General features: G+C 56.2%; 1 protein-coding gene across 1 annotated transcript in view; it reads left to right on the forward strand.

Moving 5' to 3' along the window:
* Nucleotides 1-954: 954 nt before the first annotated feature.
* Nucleotides 955-14,775, forward strand: part of LOC127482175 (nectin-1-like) — a 57,110-nt gene continuing 43,289 nt past the window's right edge. Inside the window, exon 1 of the mRNA XM_051812259.1 lies at nt 955-1,659. Coding sequence (XP_051668219.1) covers nt 1,578-1,659 — 82 coding nt within the window. The 5' untranslated portion in view covers nt 955-1,577. The remainder of the gene's footprint in view (nt 1,660-14,775) is intronic.

Raw genomic sequence — 14,775 nt, forward strand, 5'->3', positions numbered from 1 at the left:
GCCGAAGGGGTCCTCAGGGGTATCTTTTTATAGCTGCTGGCTGCCCCCTCCTCTCCCTTTTCCACTCTGTGTGGTATCCTTCCCCACTGGTTCTGTCCTTTTCTGCCTGCCAGACATTGATTTGTTCCCGTGTTGTCCTAATGGAGCTTGAAATCAACGTGACTTTGTTGTTGGTTGTTGTCATTGTTGTTCACATCTTTGTTTGGGGTTCAGCATCCTCGCAGAGGCCAGGGCAGCTCGGGAGCCGGCGTTAGCAGGCTAAATACCTCCTTAGCAAAGGATCCACAAAGGCTGTGTCTGTGTCCACATAATAAAGGCTGTTACAAAGCGCAGCAAAGCGCTGCCTTCCCTCCTCCAGCTCACCAGCCCTTGTGCTGGCTCTGAATCCCCTCGCTTATCAGCACACACAGAGGGTGTCCAGAACAAGCTCCTTCTTTCAGCAGGCCCCGTGAAAAACGCTGGAGCAGCTACACCCGAGGCATCGAGGAGGAAACGCTGTAGTATCTACACCCCAGGCATCGGGGAGGGGAAATTTAGATTCCCCCCGCGATGGTCGTGTCTATTCGCGGAGGGTGTTTCTGGGTGTTGTATCTGGTAGGTGGGCGCCTGGCACCGACAGAGGCACGGCCCGAAGGGGATCCAGGAACAAGCCTCAAGTCCACAAAACCCGGGGCGCCGAGGCAGGAGCACCTCGGGAAACCCACAGAGAGGCGCCCCTGGGCCGCGCGATGCGCCCGGGCACGGCGAACAAAGCCCAGCTGCCACCGCAGCCGCCAACATCTGCCAACAGCTGGAGGGGGCGGGAGCCGCGGGGGGCGGGGGGCGAGCCCGGCCACCCCTCCCCGCCCGCTTTTCCCGCATCCCCGCATCCCTGCAAAGGGTTAAGGCTGCGCCCTCCTTCCGCCGAGCGCTGACATCACGCGGGAGAGGCTCCGCCCGCGGGCCGTGCGTGTGTTCTCCGGGCGTGCGAGTGCGAGAGCGGCCCCGCCGAGCCCCGCCAGCCCAGCCCGGGCACCCGCGCCCCCCGCCCCGCGGCCGGCCCGGCCCCCGCGCCCCCCGCCCGGCCATGGAGCAGCGCAGCGAGCCCCGCATCCCTCTGTGAGCCCCGCCGGGCCCCCCCGGCGCCCCGCGCAGGGCAAGGGCAGCGGGCGGGGGCTGCCGAAGAGCCCGGAGCCACGGGAACCGCCGCAGCCCGCGGAGGGCTCTGCCTCGCCGCTCTTTATTTGTTTTGCTTCCCTTTTTTTTCTCTTTCTTCTTCCCTTTTTTTTTTTTAATTTTTTTTTTTTTTTAAAATAGCATTTTTTTCCCCCCCTCCCCTCCCCTTCTCACTGTGCTGCCCCGCGGATGTGCGGAGCTCCCCCCCCGGAGCCCTCCCGCCCTCCCGCCGCCTCTTTGTCCTCCCGCACCCACCTACATTTTTTTTTTTTGCATTTTAATATTTTTTTAATTTTTTTTATTTTTTTTTTTGCAACCAGACCTGAGCATCACCGCGGGGCGGGGAGGGTTGGGCCGGGGGGGGACCCCGCGGGGCTGCTGCCAAGACCGACCCCTTTGCCCATCGCTCCTAAGGAACTCTCATGGCTTCACGGCTGCAGACAAGTTGCCGTGCATCGTGGTGGACTATCGGAGTTTGCATCCTGGCGGCCGCGCTCCTACCAGGTGAGACGGTCCCCCCGGGGGGCGATGGGCTCCGCCGGGGCTCCGTGGGGACGGGGGACAGCCCCGGAGGGGGGCTGCGGGGTGCCCGTGGGGGAAAGGGGTGCGGGGAAGGGCGGCACCGGCGTTTTGGGGTGCGCGCCCGGGTCTGGAGCAGGTGTGGGAGCATCTGCGCGAGGGTGGGAGAGGGTCGGGGCCGGTGTGAGCCCCGGCTCGGCTCGGAACAACACGCCCGTTTGTTTGGGAAGCAGCTGCAGGCAGCGGGTTTGGAGCCCGGGGAGCTGAGGCCGTTTGTTTGCTTTTTTGGATGGAGCGGCGTCTAGCGAGGCGCGGCAGCCAGGCTTCCCGGGAAAGGCGGCCACGAGGCAGGGCACGGAGCGCAGATGTTTCGGGAGGAGCGATGGAGGGTTTCAGCTCTCCAGCATCCCCGAAACCCCCACTCCCCATCACACACACACACACACACACTTCCCACGGGCTCCTTTGGCGGAGGGGCTGGACCGCTCCCAGGTTTCGGAGCTTCCTTTCGCTGCTTTTGCGCTTGGCTGCCTGACGGCACCTTATTCATCGCTTTGGTTCCGATCCATCCCTTTGGTTCCGATCCATCCCTTTGGTTCCGATCCATCCCTGGAAAGGAGGAGGCGGGCAGAGCTGTGGATCGGCTGCTCCCCAGCCCGTTGGACCCAGCCGGGCGGTGGCAGAACAGCCCGTGTGTCCCCTCCCCGGGCTCGGTGCTGCCCTGGGCTCCAGCACAGCTCTGGGAAGCGGGAGAGTGACCCACTTTGGGAAGTGCCCTGCGGGGACTCATTTATTCTGCTCCAGTGCAGAGTGGGTTAATGCCATCCTGGAGGGCTTTCCGGAGTCGGAGCCATGGAAAAGGGATCGGCAGTCTGGGTTTACAGTTTGTGAATGAGCCGAGAGATGCAAATAGAGCCGGCGGTTGCCTTTTTGGGACTAGGCTGCTGGTGGCTGGGGCGGGAGTGCTGGCAGCGGGCACCTGTGCCACCCCGGGTCGGCATCCAGCCTTCTGCAGGGGTGAGAGGCAGCCTGTGCCTGCAGCAGGAGTGGGATCTGCAGCTGGAGAGAAGTTGCAGGGAAGGCAGGGTGGAATTGCCTCCACTCCTCTGTTTGGGCTGGGGCTGTGTCTGAGAAGAGCAGCCAGGCTGGCTTGGGCTGTGACTCTGAGATGTGGCTGCAGATAGCAAGGTCTGAGCCAAAGGACGGGCCATCAGGGGAAATGCCAGGGCCCAGAGTTTCCTGGTACTGGCAAAGATTGATGATAACACCCAGGGCACGGGAGATAACAGGGCACAGTGACTGGATGGTCCGGCTAAAATGGATGAGGACAGAGGTGAAATGGGAGGAGGGGGTGGTCCAGTAACCAGGGGGACTGTGAGAGAGAAAAGGTTAACAGGGCGATGAGAAATCGGGGCTGGGTATGGCTCTGTATTCCCAGGACAAAGGGATCTGCTGTGCATTGCAAAAAGAGGTGAGGGAAGGGACAGCCTCGGGCTCCCTGTGCTCCCTGTGCTGCCAGGCAGGTGCCTGGCTGGGCTCTGGCTCCTCACAAGATGTCTCAGAACTTTCCATGCCATTCTTCACCTGGTCTTCCTTCTTTCTCATCCTTCCACCCGGCAGCCCCAGGCAGGAAACCCTCCCCACAACCCCTGGGAAAGGCACAGGAGGTGGAGTAATGCCGTGGTGACTGTGCCGGGCAAACCAAAAGGGATTTATGCTCCCCCTAGTCCCTCTAGGAATTGCTTTCACCAAGGAGACACACAGTGACCCTGACACAGCCTGGCATCTCACCTTGTCCTGCCAAGAGAGACTTCTCCCCCCCCACTCATCCCATTTTTGGCTGTTCCCAAGGCTTTGCTGCCAGCAGTGGAGCGGACTCTCCTGCCACTGCAGTAGCGTGGTAGTTTGTCTTGCACTGTCCCGCTGACAGCTCTGCCAGGATCAGCCAGTGATGCATCTAGTGGTGCCTTGCCAAGCCAAGGGGACAGCCAGCTCTGCAGTTATCCAGGAGGATAATCCTTCCCAAACCCTGGCCCGGGATCACCAGTGCCCTGCAGCCTGTGTGGGCGACGCTCTCGGCTGGACCAGTTTGGTGGTGGTGGTGGTGGTGGGTGCACCACAGCTGCAGGAACATCTGAGCCCTTGTCACACATTTATTCATTCATTTCTTTCGTTGCTTTGGGTTCGTTTTGGGTGCGCCGGGGATGGATCCAGAGCTGCAGGGAAGGACCAGCACAGGGCTGTGCTCGGTGCTGCACACAGACACAGCAGACTGGCAGTCCCTGCTGGACCCCAGGTCTGGGTGCCTTTATCAGGCAGGTAATGCCTCAACTTCAAGTGCATTGTGCCAAATTCAGTTGAGGATATATATATATTTATGTATTTATTTATATATATATTTATATATTTGTATATTTATATATTATATATTTATATATTTATATATTTTATATATATATATAAAACAAGCCATATGTAAGCTTTGAATGCAGACAGGTTTGCTTTTCAAGAAGCAAGGGAACTCAGGATCCGCTACTATAAATGAATAGGAGCTGTGGAATTGTTGGCAAATGTGGGTTCTCAGCCTCCAAGAAGGATGAGAGGAAAGCAGGAGGCACTGCTTGCTTTCTGGGAAACCTTTCATGTCCGTCTGATCAATGCCATTTCATTCCGTTCCCGTCCACGTTCGCTGCCTCCCCCTTCACATAATGTTAGCTTTTTTTTTTTTTTTTTTTCCCCTGATAAGGAAATAAAAGTTCCCTGCTGTAAAAGCTGTAAGGAGTCTCTCATAAAAATCTGCTTTACAAATTATCTTTACCGCGATCGGTTCAATCACCCAGAACGGATTCAGTTCGTGGCTCCTGCAGCCTTCGGTGCACATCTGCCCATCCATTTGGAACCAGGTATCAGCTCACGCTACATTAGGGCTTCCAGACACTGATACCAACAGGGGCTCCTGCAGAGCCCTGGGGGAAGGGCAGGAGGGTTCCACTGCAGAGTTTAAGAACACTCGCAGTTAAATTTATGCTTTACAAGTTTTTACAGTCTGTCTGTTTAATCCCTGCCCCGAAATTCGTAAGGCTTGAGGTGCAGCCACCCAGAGCAGAGGCTTCATCCTGTGCTCGGTCCTGCATCTGCACATCTGGGCCTCTGTTTCCAAGTGCTCCCCTCTGTCTGGGGACAAATTCCTGTCTGCTGTGGCTGGGCTGCCTCCTGGGCTCCCAGAGGGGCCTGTGAACACTTTGCAAAGTGCTTTGAGATGCTCTGCAGGGGAGAGCTGCAGAGGTGGCTGAAGCTTTGACACGCTGTTTTTCCATCAAAAGCAGCACTGCCTGAGCTGTGGTGACCCGGAGGGCTGAGGTCAAGCTTGGCTGCAGCTGGAGGGAGGGTTCGTTTTTGGCGAGGTACAACAGCTCTCTGGAGTGCTGGGAATAGTCAAAGTGTGTCACTGCAGGATCTGGTCCATCTTGTACTTTATAGAGCTGCTTTAATATCCCACAGCAGCTTCCAAAACGCAGAAAAAACCCAAACCAAACCCAGTTGCCAGAGTCTTGTTCAGCCTTTGGTTTGAGTTCTTGGTTGTTATTTTTTGATTTCCCCCACCTGTCTGCTCCCAAAACTCAGAAAGGACAGCATGGGGCTATTTCAGGAAGGCAGAGCGTGTCCTTTGCTGGTGTTTTCTCGTTAAACCTGGCTCTCTGCAGCCCAACCGACCCGTCGAGTTTTCCCCCGGTGTGCTGAGCTCATGGGTGTGTGGGTGAGGCGACAGGCTGGGTGAGAGCCAGCTCAGCCCACGAGCAGGAGGGTGTCTGCCCCGTGGCCAGGGCCAGGGCTGGCCCTGCTTGCTGCTGTTTGCTCTCTGAACCAGCAGAGTTAATCAGGCACGAGCTGCCAGCCCAGTGCACATGGAGCCATCGGCAAAGAGGCCGCAGGGGCACCCCCACATCCAGCAGCACATCCAGAGGGTGCTGGGAAGGGGCCTGTGGCTGATGGGATGCGGGTGCTGGCGGAGCCTGGTGCTGCAGCTGGACCTGCCACAAAGCCCAGCTTAAAGGGAGGCACCGGAGGGATCCTTTGGGCACCGCTCACACCTCGCCTGAATCACCAAGGGAACCAGAAGAGCCGGTTGTCCTGACCTGCTTCCCAAGCCTGCTCTTCCACGGGCGCCTCTGGCCCTCTGCTAGTGCCACCGAGGCTGGGGACAGCCCGGGGGGAGAGCAGTGAGTGGCCACCACCAACCAGGGGAAGGCTCTTTGCCCTTCTGCAGTGCCCTGAGGGGTTACACAGGAATGCTGGGGCAGCACCAGGGCAAAATGATTTTTTAATCACCAGGTCCCAGAATGGTTCGGGTTGGAAGGGACCTTAAAGATCATCTCCTTCCAACCCCCCTGCCACAGGCAGGGACACCTCCCACTAGACCAGCTTACTCAAAGGCAAGGTTTTTTGGAAGAGCAGGAGCCAGGCTGCCTGTGGGTGCTGCAGGATGAGTTGGTCAGTCCTCATGTGGATGGCCACAGCCCTCAGGGCTGCTGAGAGAGGCTTTGCCTCTTGCAACACCATTGCTGGAGGTGGTGGTGGCTCTTGCTCAGTGCCTTTCTCAGCCCAGCCAGGCTTATCAGTGCAAAAAGCAGAAGAAACAAATGAGGGAGGGACAAAGGTACTCCAATCTCACAGCCCCCAGAGATCCTGCTTCCTCAAATACGTCAGATTAAATCAGGGCAGCCCTGATGAAGGGTGAGCTGGTGCCGCCAGCCACGGGAGCTGGGACCCAGTTTGCACTGGAGACACTCATTGTGTTAATTACCAGAGCTCAGCCATCCCAGCACGGAGAATTCCACAGCCAGGGCTCCCTAACCCACATTAGTGTGCCAGGTGAAAATTTGTTTAACTAAGGAGGGAAACCTCTTGTGATACATCCTCCTGCTTTCCTCCTGGCTGCTGTTAAGCCACAGATATTCTCCTGGGCGTACAGTTTTGTTTGCTTCTCCTGGTGAAGGTTTAGTCCAGACTAGATGGATGCACATACTCACATACCCTCCCAGCTGGGTTTTCAAGGGGAACACCCTCTTCCCATAGCAGAATAAAATGCAGAAATATCACTCACAGGGGAGTCTGTGACTGAGAGCCTGTGGCAGCCAGGCAGTCACCTCCCTGTCCTTCCCCTGTGCCACCCCACTGGGTTTAAAGTCCTGCATTTCCAACCCCATCTCTGTCACACGGAGAAACGGGAAGCGAAACTTGCAGGCTCAAGGGCTGCCCTTCCCAGCACTGTGTTATTTTATCTACCCTGTGCTGTCACTTCTGCGTGTCCCAGGCTCCAAGGGCACCCCAGGGACACGTGGGGAGTTCAACACCTGCTGCCCATCCCGTGTTCCTCCCCATCTGGGAGCTGGTGCAGCCAGTCTCACACACTGGCTTCAGCAGAGCTGCGGCAGCTCTCGGCTCTGCTGCAGTCCCAAGGCAGACAAACAGCAGCTACTGGGCACGAGAGGAGGAGACAGCTTCAGTCCCTTGCTGTTCCCCAGCCTGGGAGGACAGGAGGTCCCAGACTGGGGAGGCACAGGGGAAATCTGGCTCAGTGGTCCCTGCTCCCTTCAGCGTCTCTGTGGGGTGCTGGGGATGGGTGAGGAGGAACGGACCCAACCTGATGAACCATCTCTTCTCCATTCCCCCACCATAAAGCAGTCCCTGCAGGAGGTTTATAATCCTCCTTTGACATTATTTGGAGTGATGCAAGAGGGAAGCCTTTCTAAGCACTGTCCATCCAACTCTGCCTCTTTCCCTCGCTCTGCTCCTGGCTCTGAGCCAGACCAGTTGGGGACTGGTGTAGGCACTGCTTTCCATCCCCATTCAGCCCACAGGTGGGCAGGGAGAAGAGCTTAAGAGAGGCAGGATCAGTGTGGTTCTCCTCCCTGGAGGTTAAAACCCAGGGATGGGGTTTTCTGTTCCCCATCCCAGCCGATTTTCCGTGCTAGCTGCAGGAAACAGCAAAGTGGCTCCATCTGCTCCCAACCATGCAGGGATGCTCCAGCTGCAGAACAGGACCTGCAAATCACATCCCTGCCTCGGAGCAGCGGCAGGCACCAGATGGACCACCTGGCTAGGAGACAGCAGGTACTCCCAAGCCTGGTTAGTCAAGAGGACTCAGCCTCCATCTCTCTTCTCAGCACTTCTCTCTCTGCCTGGGGAAACGCTGTCATCAGGCTGAGCCAGAGTCCATTTTTCTTTTCTCATGGAGGATCCATTCCTCCCCTCCCCATGCTAGAGCGAGGCATCCAGAGGCTTGTCCAGGAGTGACAGGGTGTCCATGCAGCTCCCAGCCAGTGGCCAACATCCAGCCTTTCTGCTCTGGTGACGGGAGAGAGCCCTTCCCAGCACAAAGGCCTGTCTGTGCAGGAGATGAGGGGGCTGGAATGAAGTGCTGTGTGGCCACCTGAGAGCAGAACCAGCTTTGTTCTCTGTGTGAGGCTACAGAGAGGCTGCTGCAGTGGAGGGTCTGGAGCCACATCCCATTGACCCAGTGGGGATGCTGCATTTCAGCTGGTATCTGCCTTTTGCACTGGCAAAAGCAGGTTTCATTTCTTATCCCCTGGCAGGAGACCCTCTGGATTGAGAGGATGCTGCTGGAGAAGCTTTTCACTGACCATTCTCACTGTCCCTAGGAAAGACAGCCCAAGGGGACAGTCTGGGGTCAGGGTTCTGGCTGTGGACTCAGGGTCTGATGGTGATGTGTAGAAGAGGCTGATGTGACTCAAGAGCTCAAGCAAAGGCCTGTAATTAGAGGTTGTTTTACTGAGTGTCCTGACAAAGCCAGGGGTTACAAATGGTCTGTGATGGGCAGAAGTCATAGACCCAGGGGAGAGTTTAATCTGATGAGCAGGGTTTACTGGGAGGCACATACAGAGGGCTGGAGAGTTGAGGAGGAAGGTCAGGGCTTCTGTCTTTTCCTGATTTCTGTACAGACCAGCTTTATACAGCGTGGTATGTTGGTCTGTGTGAGGAACTGTGGCACTCAGGGCAGGGGAGAGCAGCAAGGGAGCAATGAACCCTTGGCCTGTCCTTGAATAGCCCAAAGAAATGAGCCAGCTCGGCTCAGAATCCTGTGACAGAGGAGTTATCAGTTCTGCAGAGTCATAACCCACCCCTCACCCAAACCCACGGCCCTGAGGGAGGTTCCCCCTGCCTTGAAACATCTCCTCGTTCTCCCACTGAACTGGGACTAGAAATAACACCATACAAAGCCTACAGTCAGGAGGACACTGTTTTCACTGGAGAATTAAAGCTGCATCAAGCTATGGCTACTTTTTTCTTAGGAAGAGGCATCAAGTGGGCTTTACTATTTGACTTTTCTTAGGAAGGATAATCAGCAGAGACTCCTTATAGGCAAAGCCCAGAGTCACATTCCTACCAGTGCTGATGGCCTTCCTAGCCTGGGGGTGCCAAAACTGGAGGAAATGTTAAGGACAGATAATCAAGGTCAGTTTAGGAGCTCTAAGAATATCTTCTCCCTTCTGGAGAGGTTGTATTTCCTTGCTGCTCTTGCCTGTCACCTCCCTTAGCCAAGGCCTGTGCCAGTGCTGTTTTAAGAGCTGCAGCAGAAGGCAGCAGCGAGTGATTTTGGTGGTGCACAGCAGAGACAACTGCACAGGCTGTTCATCCCTGGGCCTGTTTGTGCTCTTCCCCTTGCCAGCTGCACCAGCACTGGCTGGGGATCGTGCTGGAGGGAGGGATGTCTCTGGATATGGGGGAGAACCAAGGCTGTGCCCATTTATGGCCGCGAAGGATCGGGGATGTGTTGCATAGCAGCATCCTTGCCATGCTGTGATTCCCATCAGCTGCCAGTTTCCATTGGATACAGGACCCCTCTTGGCTCTCCAGCAGTGCTGCTGGGTGCTCTCAGCCTGAGCACTGCACCCCACGGCCGGGCAGGATGGGAGGTTTTGCTCGGGAAGGGTGAGTTCACTCTGTGCCCCAAGGGGCTGAGGAAGGGGCAGTGTCAGACCCCCTTCCTGCAGGGCAGGAGGGCTGGGGCAGCCCCCCAGTGCCTGTGTGCTGAGCTGGGCTGGTGTGGGAGCAGGAGAGGCCAGGAGCAAGGTGTGTGTGAGCTTTGGGAAGAGACTTTTACTAGTGATGGGGCTGAGCTTTGCCAAACTTATCCCATGCTCGGGTTCAGCGAGACACGCCGGGGAAGGTGGGGGAGGGCTTGTTGGGATGCCCCGCAGAGGGAGTGATTACAGCCTGCTCTGATCTTCAGAGGCAGCTTGTTTGGGGATTTGCTCGGTGCTGTGATGCCTGATGGGTGTGCTCGTGAATCCCTTTGATAGGAGCTGAATAGGATCCTTTCGGGAGGATGGCAGCAGTCCTGGCAAGGGGTGGGAGGGATGGGAGGGAGAGAGAGGCTTGCACAGACCACAGCTTGTGAAAGGGGGAATGTTCTCCCTGCCTGGGAACCCAGCAGGGAATGAGGAGCAGGATTGAGTTTGGCAGGAGGAGGGATGCAGTGGTTGCAGGGGAGGGCAGTTCCCTGGCAGTTCATCTTTGGGGTCCTCCAGGAGAGCCAGGCTGAGAACTCCCACCTCAGTGCACCTCCCGTGGCAGAGCTGCCCTGCAGCCTCATCCAACTCGTGCTCAGTCAGCTGTTGGCAGCATTTCCTAGATGACCACCAAAAAAACCCACCCCACCCTGCACAGGGAAGGAACCATGAACCAACTAGAGGATGGCAAAGTATCAGAAAGGAAACCTGGCCTGGAGATCCTGCCCAAGGTGGTGGATGGATCCCCTGGCCCAAAGGTGTCCTTGGCACATCAGGGACACGCCACTCCAGCAACCAGAACACCTCGTGGGCTCTGCCCTGGCTCTGACTGCAGTGCCATGTCCTTCAGCTGACACCCTCCCTGTGTCCTGGTGCCCATCCCTGCTGTGCCTGGCTCCTGGCCTGGCAAACCAGCCTGCTGCTCCTGTGAGGGTGCTGAGCCACGTCGGCCCAACTCCCATGGGACGTTATCCCAGACACCGAGTGAGCAGGGACAGTGCAGGAGTCGATTTGCATTTGCCGCTGGTTCAGTCGGGAAGGAACCTTTATCCCCTGACTCCCCCAGTCCTTCTGGGAGTTTGATTTCTCAGCTCACAACAGAACGACGGTGGTAGGAATGAATTCTCTGGGGCTAATATTGCCAGCTATCACACCGTGGAAGGAAAATTCTTTCTTTCATGGCATGGCAGGAACAGACTTTCAAAAATGTACCCTGATTTTTAAATACCCTTTTCGCCTGTGGTGTAAATACTGAAATGTGTTTTTCCTCTCCCCTCTCTCTCTCGGAGTTTAAAAATATCGCTAGCCCGGGGAGGTGCATCTTTCAGTGAGATTTATAACGGCTGCTCTCAAGTGATGTGGAAAATGAGCCTCCCTCTGCCCCATCCAGCCTGGCACCTTCCAAGAATTTATTTCCTTTATTTGCGTGGAGCCTAGGAATACTTAGAGGCTGCAGCTCTGCCCAAGCACTCTAATTATTTAAGTTTTGTTTATGGCCAGTCTCTGGGGAGCTGAGTAGGTCCGGGCTGCTGATCCTTCCCTCCTCTGGGTAATTCGGCCCTGCATTACTGCCTTTTGATAATGATCAACAAATCACAGCTGCTGTATCTGTTGCCCACGATGGATCACCCTGGATGGAGCAGGACATGCGTGGCCTCCTGGGTGAGCATGAAGCTGTGGCTCATCGAGCCCTGCTCAGTGCCCCGTGCCGTGCCCGTGCCGAGCTGCCTCGTGGCTTGGCCAGTGATCCCACGCTCAGTTTTGGCTCTGGCAGCTGCTGGGAACCTGCTTCCATGGGGGTGGCTGAGCACTGCTGGGCAGGCAGGGGCTGGGATTGCCAAGAGGTAGCGAGGAGGAGGAGGAGGAGGAAGAGGAGGAGGAAGAGGAGGAGGAGGAGGAGGGAGGCTCCTTCTTTGGCATGGCCAGGTGAGCGTTGGGGCTCTGCTGGTGGCCAGTTTCCACCTCTATAACCAAGCTGTGGCTGCCTCTGGTCTTACCTTGATGCTGCACCTCCTTCCCCTCCATCCCCATCTCTGCCTCCCTGCTCTGCCCAGCCGGGGGGTTCAGGTCATCTCTCCCCTTTAACCTGCTTGGCCAAAGGCAGGCTGGAGAGTTTTGGCAGTCAGGGGCTCGTTTTCCACCCCTGTGGAAAAGCTTCCCAGCCTCAGGAAAGCTCCCTGATCCCGAGGAATCTGCAGTCTCTGGGAGCCTCGTGGCTGCCAGCGCCTCTGCTCCCGTCACGCTCCGTGGTGAAGAGACAGCCAGAGAGATTTTGATTAGGTTATGACAAGCAACAGAGAGATGGAGTGAGAGCTGCAGTCTGCCTATTGTAATTCCAATTAGGAGGGGTAATGTGGCCAAAGCCTGACAGCTGTATCGATCCCAGCTTTGTATGGGGAGGACCTAGAACAGCAGTTTTCCAAGGTCCCCGGGGCCGAGCACACAAACAGCTGTGGGGCAGGGGAGGAGGAGAAGGGCCTGTTTTTAGTGGAGCACGGGAACAGGCAACTGCATCTCACCATCCAGAGTGCCAGAGCCAGCCTGCTAGTTAAGCTCTCTCTGGATTTACCTCAAAAATCTGTGCTGCAAAGTCCCCTTGAACCCCTTCAGGATTCCTTTCCACCTGCATGATGAAGCAGGTTTCTTCTTGGTGTGCACGTGGGATGAGTTTGTCAAGCCTCAGTTTCTCCCCTAGACAGAGTGTACCCAAGGAAAATAAATCAGCAGCGATCTCCCTGCCGGGGAACAAAAGCCCGGGGCTGCATGGGCAGGGGGAGGAAGGGGGAGTTTCCCTCTCACACTTGAAGGCAACTCCTCAAGGTCAGAGCTGAGGCAGGCTGGCAGGGACTGTGGGCAGGCTGTTTGTGCAGATGCTGTCTCAGCTGTACCCTTTCTGTGGCGAAGGGGAGGACTCCAATTTGCAGTTTTGCTGGTATTGATCTGAGACCTTGCACTGCCTCTAAACTCACTTTGGAAATAAAAGGCTGAAATCATTCTCTTTAAGTATATATATATATTTTTTTTTTTTGTATTCTTGACATTTCAAATGCTGCTGTGCCCGTGGAGTACCTTACAGCACCTCAGTGGAAATGGGAATATCTGCTGCCTCACACCGACTCCTACCAGGCATGAATCAGCTTTTACTTACAGGGAAAGAATGGCCTGGAGGTGATGGCAAAGGCAGGCTGAGCTCAGAAGGGCTGGCAGCAGTTCTTGGCTTTGCCACAAGCTCCCTGGAATATCCTTGGCCAGCTCCCTTCACCTCTGAGTGCCTTTCCTTGTCAGGAGCTGCTGGTGGCTGTCGCTGGCCGTCCCTCTCTGCTGTGCTCACACTGCCCCGTGTCTGCAGGGTGCCTTGCACAGCTCATCTTCCCAACCTCACTCCATCTGAGCAGGAGACCGCTTACAAAACTCAGGGAAAGGCAACTCCCCTTTATTTTGGCATTTTCCAGAGCAGCTCCCTGCCCAAGGATTTTAGGAGACAGGAAATGCTTTTGTGTAGATCGATGTACAAATATTCTGTCAGTGCAGACACTGGACCCAGTTTGTGGCTGCTCTGAGTGTGTGATGTGTGGGTTGACATCATGGAAGTGGGTGAACATGGTCCATTAATCCAAAGGTCTCTTGATTTCTCGCTCTGCTGGTTTTGCATTTGGGTCACTTCTGGTTTCCAGTCGCTGTCTGGGGGGCTGCAGGTAGGTGAGAGGTGTGGGCTGGACATCTCTCCACAGCCCTGCTGCCCTCCCACCCCCCCACCCTGGCTCTTTGCTGGGCAGCACTCCAGGAAAGGCTGGGGCAGGTTCACACTGTGCCCTGTCCTGGGTGGCTCTGTGGGTGCTGAGGCAGGAAGGGTGTGATGCCATGCCAGGACAGCAATGTGAGCCTTCAGATACCTGCAATATGTTTTGCTTTTGCCCATAATTTCCTGCATGGCTGTGGGCAAGGTTCCTGACACTTCAGCTGCCCCGTGCAGGGAACAGAAATCCCCTTTGTTCCATGCACAAGCACTTCCAAAACTCTGTGGTCCTTCCATCAGAGGGGACAGGTAGCAATGCAAACCCAGGCCTGAGGAGCCATGCACGTGTGAGCCATCACATGGCACTGATTACAGTTGCCTCAGACAGCAGATGGATTTAAACAAGTGTCTTTGTGCTATAAAAGCTTTCTAGTCTCTCTCCTGGGTGGATCACGATTTTAGCCATATGCAAGAGTCTGTGACATTCCAAGGCTGGGGGGAACTGCCCTAGGAAAGAACCACAACGAGCCATTGTGGCCAAAGGAGCTGCAGGATGCACTGAGGGAGGGAAAGGAGGTTCAGAGCCAAGCTCAGAGTAGAAGCAGCAGACTCAGCAGCTGCCTCCAGCCTGCCCACGGAGTCTGTCTGCACCCTCCTCCTCATCCCTGCAGCCCCAGTGCACCCCACAAAGCTGGGAGCGTTTCAGACCAGGGGAGTTATTGCAAAACCCTGGTCAGGACAGAGAGAGAGAGAGGGAGGGAGGGCCTGAAGTTCGATAATTGTTAATTATTGCCCAAGCTTCCCACGAGACCTTCTGGGAAGAAGACACGGCTCTCTTTTGCAAAGGTGTTTCGTGGAACATTAGTCTCTGTCCTGGCCACACTAAACCCTTTCACTCCTCTTCTTTCTGCCTCCAGTGGGATTAATAAAGAGCTGCTGGAGAGCTTCTTATCTAGCAGCTGAATAATGTTTGCAACACAGGGAGGGGAGGGAGCTCCAGGAAAGGGAGCAGAGGGAAAAAACTAGAGATGGGCTACTGGGGCAGGGGGAGGGTGTGGGCCAGGCTGGGCCGTGCTGGCGCGTGGGAAGCGGGCACGGCTGCTCCTGCACCCAACCTGTTCTGCAGAGAAAAGATGTGGGTTTCCAGGGCTTGGTGGGGCTGGGGAAGACAGGGCTGAACCCAGAGCAAAAATAATGTCTGGGAACCCTGTGTGAAGGAGAGGAAGCACCGGGAAGGGGTGCTGTGGACAGCGCAGCCCCATCCACAGCGGGAGCCTCCCCTGGCACGGAGCTCCCTGGCACAGCTCCCCTCCTCTCCCCAGCAGAACTGGC

The sequence above is a fragment of the Manacus candei genome, unplaced genomic scaffold (genome assembly GCF_025592945.1).
Source record: "Manacus candei isolate 608988 ecotype Guabito, Panama unplaced genomic scaffold, ASM2559294v1 h1tg000086l, whole genome shotgun sequence".
Taxonomy (NCBI): Eukaryota; Metazoa; Chordata; class Aves; order Passeriformes; family Pipridae; genus Manacus; species Manacus candei.